Below are 7906 nucleotides of genomic sequence, written 5' to 3'. Positions count from 1 at the left end.
CAATGACCCTGCTGACTTTTGAGATGCATCATGTTGAGTTTAATGATGATGTGTCATAAGCAGCCGGAGGTGGAGACACCCAGCTCTGTGTTTGCTGGCAGACCCAGACCAGGGGCTCCAGAGCTGACAGGCGAGACCAGGTGAATAATTGTCTATGGCATCTTATTACATTGCTGGCATGATCTGATTTACTCCAGCAGCAAATGGTGGGAATAGACCCAGTGTCGTTGTGGGTATTGGATTAACGAGGTTTACGCACAAATGGACCCCACACTGACGGCAGATACATCATGTAAGATTAAAGAGGATTTCCATGTGGTTGATGGCTGTTCTGCTTGCATCATTACACTATTGAAGCACTCCACATGTGTTGCGCTTTACAGCTGAAAATATATATTACATTTCTACCTGTATGTAGAAATGACCTTGGTTGATGGCCTTTTGTAATGAAATAGGCTATTGTGGCCAATGTTTCAGAAAAGGTTTGAGCATGCATCAGGAAATTTGTCACAACTTTACACCAAAAAACGTTGCTTTCCCTACAACAAATGCATCACGTTTTACTTACCGGTGAAGAGTGATTGCTCTTTATAGAGCAGAGAACAGGAATTTGTGTTTTTTCCCTGTATTTGTCCCACAATTGTATTCTGTCAAAAGGTAAAATCAGAAGTGAGTAATATTTAAAACCCACAAATACTGTTTTTCTCCTTCTTTCAAACTGATTAAATGATTGTGGCTTCTAGTTTTTTAAAGGGGTGGCATTTTCTGTATGCTACTCTTCCCTTGACAAATTTCACAATACTTCACATAATATTTGTTTTTACCAAATATTTATCTATAACCTCTACCATACAATAACATCTCATAACATGTTCATAAAATAACTGCAGCAAAAATAATGAAATTATATATTGTATTGATGTAATCCTAAACTTCTGACTTCGGTATGAAATGGTATTCAGGCTGAAAACTACAACTCCCTAGAGCAATGTAAGGACTGCTACAAGACGCCGACATCTCATTCGTTTATTGCAATCCACGTGACTGAATTGGACGAATGATGAAAGACCCAAACAGGAAGTGTTACTGTCGGACAAGGGAAACAACGTGAAAGTCAAGTCAGAGCAAAACGTGATACATCGCAAAAATACCTTCAAATATGTTCTTTTTGTATCTCTGAGTTGTCGCAACATGTTGTGCGTTTAGCGGTTTTTGTGTCTCAGAGTTCAGCGTTTTTCACGATGTTTCAAGCTGCAGCTAAAGCGATTTCTGTTGCATCAACCACTTCAGTTTCTCGGGGAATATTATTAAGTATTCGACATTACTGTAAGAGGACACCAACCAAGCTGAGAATATCCGAAGCAGTTTCAGGTGCTGAATTAGGAGCAAATGTCAAAGTGCAGGTAACGTTAACGCCTATTTTCATCACTTGATATTTTCTGCTAATTTGTGCTAGCAACTATTCTTCAGTAACATGCTGCGCATTTTAGCTACACCCATACTACAGTTTAGCATTTTTTGACATATATTAAACCTTAATAATGTGTATCATCTTTAGTTACATTTAGCTATACTTCTTTTTATTTTAGAATAAATTACCACAAGAGAATTCTTGCAAACAGCTTAACGTTGTAGTTGCCTGGATTCTTCAGATTAGCATCTGCTACATATAACTGTATGTACTGTGCACGTATATAGTTTACATGGGCATTTGTTAAACTAATGTCCCCTAAAGATCTGTTATAAAGCAGATATGTTACCTGAATCCCAACCAGCGCCTTATGCATCCTGAACTATGACAATGCTATACTTAGGTTTTCACACTTTGCTTTCCAAATGATTTCAAATATAACTGTATTGTATTGTGTATTGATTTGCCAATATCCCGCTTTATGCAAGCAAAAGAAGATATTTCTATATTAACAGTAGGAACAGCTAGTTGTAGTTTGATTTGTTTCTCTGTTGTAGGGATGGGTTCGCTCTGTTAGACCTCAGAAGACAAATCTCTTTCTCCACGTGAATGATGGGAGCTCTTTGCAGTCATTGCAGATTGTCGCCAGTTCAGAGCTGAATGATCCGTAAGCACTTCAGTTTTGATCCCTGTAGATAATCCTTCACCATTTTATGTTGTAGACTGTCTTCTACTCTTTTCTTTTTCCTCAAATTAAGGTTGCTCACATATGGTAGTGCTGTTGAAGTCACAGGTGTTCTCAAAAAAAGTCCACACCAAAAACAGCCAATTGAACTGGAAGCAGACCAAATCCATGTAGTTGGAGAATGCAACCCTGTCGTAAGGAAAATAATCTCCTCAACCATCCCACACTCATTTTACTGACTCATTGTTGTAGCTTCAAATGATACCTCATCTATGTTATAACTTGTATGTGGTCATTGTATAGGAAAGATAATTTAATATTGTCTTCTTGTTTCAGGATTTTCCCTTCAAAATTAAAGAGAGACACGGCCTTGAGTATATTCGCCAGTTTCCTCATCTCAGGTGTAGAACAAATGCCTTCAGCTCCCTGTTGAGAATACGAAGTGAGGCCACTAGAGCAATTCACTCATACTTCAAGGTGAGAACATCAGTGGAGGATGTTTTAAGAATGCAGAGCAAGACGTTTTGTATTTATTATTTTATTTATTTATTTAATTTTTTTCCCCCAGGAAAATGGCTTTGTGCACATTCACACTCCAGTTATCACCTCAAATGACTGCGAAGGTGCAGGGGAGCTCTTTCAGGTTGAAGTGAGTATCTGCAGATGTATTTATGAATGTCCTTAAAGCACTCGCATATGGTTAATATGTGGTGTCACCGCCAGTATATAATTGTCAATCAAAGCTCTGATGTGAACTGAAGGATTAATGACATTGTTTGAGACCTCAAAATCTCTGCTTTTACCACAGCCATCAGGCCCAGACACTGGAGAAGATGAGAACTTTTTCTCTGTCCCAGCCTTCCTAACTGTGTCTGGACAGCTTCATTTGGAAGTGATGTCAGGGTGAGATAAACTATATGAATTTATCTTCTAGTCATCATCTCCAAATTTTTAAAATTCACATATCCTACCATCCATTAGGATATATCCATTCTGCCTCAGACAGTAAGAGAGAGACAGACACACACACACACACACACACACACACACACACACAAAAGTGCATTTCTAATTATGCCTTGTCACTCATTCTCTTCTAGGGCTTTTTCTAGAGTCTACACGTTTGGGCCAACTTTTCGTGCAGAGAACTCCCAAAGCAGACGTCACCTGGCTGAGTTTTACATGGTGGAGGCCGAGGTGTCCTTCACGCAGTCCTTAGAGGATCTCGCCAAGGTACACGATGTCATTGTCCTCAAATACAATATTGCTGTATGATATTGATCAAAGTAGCACATTGGTTAAAAAGTGATATCCTATAGCAAGCTGTTTTAACATTTAATTGAACCACACTCCTATCTGTAATTACATTTTAGATATCCATAATAGCATTTCTCCTGGTCAAAATTGTATTCTCACTAGTCAAAATGGTAATTAAAAATATCCACAATAACATTCTTACAAGTATAAATTGTATTTCAAGATATCTACAACTTTGATTGTACTAGTCAAAACAAAATTTAAGATATCTTTAAATTCTTAAAAAGTGGCCGTTTTAAATTGTTTTGGATATCCATAAATGCATTTTTATTTGTAAAAAATGTTGTAACTTTTGTTACATTATGTACATTCTGGATAGGAAGAATTACAATTATGAATAGCCATAATATTTATCAGAATCAGAAATACTTTATTGATCCCCTGGGGGAAATTATACAATTATACAGATGTCCACATATACAGATGGTATTTTTCCTAGTAGAATTGCAGTTCTACATATCCAAAATAATTCTCTTGCAGATATCCAGAATGTTATTTCTTGATATCAAAAATGCAATTATGGATATCTGAAATTGAAAGCCCAATACACATGAATGATAAAAGTGACATCATTTGTCCTGGGAAGAATGTCATTGTGGATATCTGAAATGTTCTTTTTGAGGAAGAATTTAATTACAGATATTTGCAATATATATCCAGTCTAGCTATTAAATATGAAAATGGCTTGCCATAACAGCCTGTTAACTGCTTTTCACACAACATATTTCTAACCTTTCTGAAAGCCATTGGTTTCTATTCATTTTAGCATGCTATGAAAAAAAACTTGATTTGAAATGTATTGACATGTGCTGTACTATATGAAGAGAAATTTGTTCCGTCTTTATTCTCTCTCAGTGTTGCTTTACATAGCTGGGGGGGATCACTTTGTCCAGAGAAGGAGAAACTAATTTGCATTAAAGTTGTTTGGTTACCTTTGATAATAAGCAGTCATCACAGACTGGCTAATTCTTTAAACATGAGCATCTAGGATGAAGTGAACTGATTGTCACATCACATCAATTTCTGTGTACTGAAGTTCAAATTTTCACTTACCTCATGTGACTTTTAAAGTTGCCCTTGTGCACAGATGCCCAGGAAAGCTTTAATTATTAAACTAGGCCTGCTCTTTAGGTCATGGAGGACATGTTCAGATCTGCCACGGAGCATGTCTTGGCCCACTGTGCGGAGGATGTGGATTTGTTTCACAAGCATGTGACTCCTGGACACAAGGTGAGTCCTGAAGGACACTTATTTAACTTGGGTACATAACCTGTGTCCTTATACCAAGAGCCACAAATGCATCTGACTTCATTATTATCTCAACTTTTTCCCCTATTGCATCCATACACTCTAAGGACACCGTAGATGCTATGCTGAAGAAGAGATTCCCTGTGTAGGTCTCTATTTTTCTAAACATGGCATATAAAATTAAATCAGATAAAGAATAAAGTCAAATGTTGAAGGCCTTGATACTATCTCATTCTACTTTTAGGATTACCTACAGTGAGGCTATAGACATCCTAAACCGCAGCTCTCAGAAATTTGCCTTCCCAACAGACGTAAGTGGCGATGTTTTTATTTTCTCCTTGACAGAGCAGACTTGATATCTACCTCTACTGCATGTTTGCTACTAACATTGTCATTCCACAGAGCTCCACATTGACCTTAGCACTTCTTTCCTACAGTGGGGTTGTGACCTTCAGACCGAACATGAGAAGTACCTGGTGAAACATTGCGGCAACATTCCAGTCTTTGTCACTGATTATCCTTATGATCTTAAGCCGTTTTATGCAAGGGACAACCAGGACCATCCTGAGCATACAGTAAGACCTAATTATACGGTTAAAAATGCAGAGTGAATCAATGATTTAACCACTGAGTTCCTTCCTTGTAATGTCAGTTGGGTTATCGCAGCGATTTGCATATCTGAGCTGACTCCGACTGTCGTTTGTGTGCAGGCAGCTGCAGTGGACCTTCTTGTGCCAGGAATTGGAGAGCTCTGTGGGGGCTCGCTGAGAGAGGAGAGGCTGGATCTGCTGAGGGCTCGGCTGGAAGAGTAAGAACACATACTCCAGGGGCATTGGAAGGCCCATGCTAATAGATTTAGACTATGGTTGTCAATACCTGCTTTAAATTTGCTTGTATTTTCTTTCATTGAGATCAAGCGTAATCCCAGTAGTGTCACTCTGGGCTAGCTGGCGCATTTTACAAGTGTTGCAGGGGCTGGTTAAAATAAGAAGCAGTATACAACCTTCCACTATAGCTCAGACATCTTTTCTGTACTCTCGCCACCTCATAGAGCAGAAAGTTAGGGATATCAGCTGACTTCTTCAGATGGGTTAGCATGTTTTTAAGCCCCCCAACTCACCTCATATATTCAATGGTGGGAAACCTATAGGATAAATTTGACATTTATTTTGAATATACATTAACATTTATGTATGTATATGATTAAAGTATGTAAACATAACTGAACAATTAACATAATAGGTATATTGTACAAAAGAAATAAGATGTAATTGCCGGTTTTACTGACAGTTTTACGTAGCTGTGGACAAGAAGAAACCTTTGTCACATCTGTGGTGGACAAAACTGACTGTCTGCTATTTTTAAAAAAAAAGGCAACAATTTATCTGTTCCTTTATGTCCAACCCTAATGTGTAGCACCAGTTTTGAGTTTGTAACCCTCAATTAGGCGCAGAAGAGAAAGTCTCTGCAAAGAAAGTTAGTTTTGTTATTTGCACATGGATTGATAATAAATGAAAATTATGCTAAGGAGTTTTGACCAAAGGCTCTTACAAGAATTATCATACTTTTTCCAGGGCTGGATTAGAAGACACCTACAGCTGGTAAAATAACATATTTACATTAACAACATTTCAAAAGAAGCATCCTTAGACACCAACAGAGTTGTAATGATAATTCTTATTTATTTGCAGGTATCTGGATTTGAGGCGTTTTGGCTCCGTCCCTCATGGTGGCTTTGGACTGGGATTTGAGCGATATGTGCAATGCATTCTTGGTGTTGACAACATAAAAGATGTGATCCCTTTCCCTAGATTTTCACATTCTTGTGTCCTATAAAACACAGCTAGTACATATTTTTAAGTCAGTGAAGTCTGTTTTCGCTGTCTGGCAAACATCAAATAAACATGATACTCCACATCGTTTTAAACTTTTTAAAAATGTATTGGTTTATTGGTGGTCTTTTTTAAATGTAACTGCACCTGTAATCTGAAAACAATGATAATTGAGTACCACATGAGTAGTGGCTTGGGAACCGGGTAGCGGATTCGAGTGTCATGGTGGTGTGCTATCTATATCATCATCACTCCTGACATCCCTCCACATCGGTGCATGTTTGGATTTCAGCCTGTGTGTGTAAATGAAGAAAACATAACGAAGTGAACAAATGAAAATCATGTCTCTTTTACCTGTTAAACATCTACATTTAAAAACAACGTCAGTTTTCAGAGCAACTGTCAGGTATTCCAACTTTCCACAAGGTGGCGCTTTTTCCCATTCCACCCAACTGAGAAACGGCGAATCTTTTACTTAAATAACAGCAGCTGTTGGCTCTTGATTTGATCTTTTGTTTTTCAAAGCACAGAAAATCTCCATCTGTCAGCTATGATTGATTCTTAACTGTATTTGGGGAGTTATACAACACGTTTGATTTAATAGTGTGAAATCAGATGCGTTTCCGTTTTAGAAGTAAAACACAAATCACTTTAACGTCTGTTTGGTGTGAACGTCGACAAATAGACCAGTATGTTACAAATCGATTCGACTCCATTATTTCAACTCGTTTTGGGATCTTGAAGCTACTTTGAGGCAAACAGGTCTCCCATCCTGTTCATCCCAGCGCAGCCCATCCCCTCTTTGCTCGGTGGGCGTGGTATGAGTTGGGAAAACAAACTGCAGACACCCTACGGTACTTCCTCACCCTGCATCAGTTGAGTTTCCCCGCGGCTGCCCGTCAGCTGGCTGTACGTAATTCCCGAAGAGTCGAGTTGCGCCTTTCTCTCCCCCCCCCACCCCCCTTCAGCTGGGGTTTTGCGCGCTGGTTGCTACTCATAGTACCACCAGGAGCGACTGGCAACATCTCCGACCAGCACTGCTTTGATTTTTATCAAATGGGGGGAGCAGACTGCACCAGTGTGAGCCAAACGCCGACAGCACTTTGAACAGGCAAGCCTTCAGGAGCCGTCATGTACTAGTGACAGACGGCAGTTGTAGAGCAAGAAGAAACGGCAGACACTGACAAACATGAGCGGCGGAGAAATCATCTGCCAAGGCTGGCTGAGAAAGTCACCACCGGAGAAAAAGCTGAGGAGATATGTAAGTCAATAACACTTTCGCTCAGTTTCTCTTTGTTTATGTGCTTGACTGGTGTGGGAGTAACGGATTTGATCTGGTTTCCTTCTCTGTCAAATTGCTGCCCTTTGTGTTTTCTTCATCTGCATCTCAGATAAGTGGTGTCAAACTCACAG

The 7906-nt window shown here is 39.0% G+C and overlaps 1 protein-coding gene across 3 annotated transcripts in view; it reads left to right on the top strand.

Annotated features, from left to right (window-relative positions):
• Positions 1 to 1130: 1130 nt before the first annotated feature.
• Positions 1131 to 7906, top strand: part of nars2 (asparaginyl-tRNA synthetase 2, mitochondrial) — a 37387-nt gene continuing 30611 nt past the window's right edge. Inside the window, exons 1-14 of one of the 3 annotated variants that reach the window (XM_070905454.1) lie at positions 1131 to 1403; positions 1969 to 2078; positions 2170 to 2290; positions 2433 to 2573; positions 2665 to 2745; positions 2905 to 2999; positions 3197 to 3329; positions 4545 to 4643; positions 4769 to 4806; positions 4906 to 4972; positions 5099 to 5236; positions 5372 to 5469; positions 6236 to 6262; positions 6353 to 6547. In XM_070905454.1, coding sequence (XP_070761555.1) covers positions 1242 to 1403; positions 1969 to 2078; positions 2170 to 2290; positions 2433 to 2573; positions 2665 to 2745; positions 2905 to 2999; positions 3197 to 3329; positions 4545 to 4643; positions 4769 to 4806; positions 4906 to 4972; positions 5099 to 5236; positions 5372 to 5469; positions 6236 to 6262; positions 6353 to 6497 — 1455 coding nt within the window. In that variant the 5' untranslated portion in view covers positions 1131 to 1241 and the 3' untranslated portion in view covers positions 6498 to 6547. Of the gene's footprint in view, positions 1404 to 1968; positions 2079 to 2169; positions 2291 to 2432; positions 2574 to 2664; positions 2746 to 2904; positions 3000 to 3157; positions 3330 to 4544; positions 4644 to 4768; positions 4807 to 4905; positions 4973 to 5098; positions 5237 to 5371; positions 5470 to 6235; positions 6263 to 6352; positions 6548 to 7687; positions 7755 to 7906 lie in introns of those variants that run through there. The other 2 variants (XM_070905453.1, XM_070905452.1) reach the window with 2 other exon arrangements.

The sequence above is a fragment of the Enoplosus armatus genome, chromosome 5 (genome assembly GCF_043641665.1).
Source record: "Enoplosus armatus isolate fEnoArm2 chromosome 5, fEnoArm2.hap1, whole genome shotgun sequence".
NCBI lineage: Eukaryota > Metazoa > Chordata > Actinopteri > Centrarchiformes > Enoplosidae > Enoplosus > Enoplosus armatus.
Note: the sequence above shows the minus strand (reverse complement) of the source record. Positions and strands in the feature narration are given on the sequence as shown.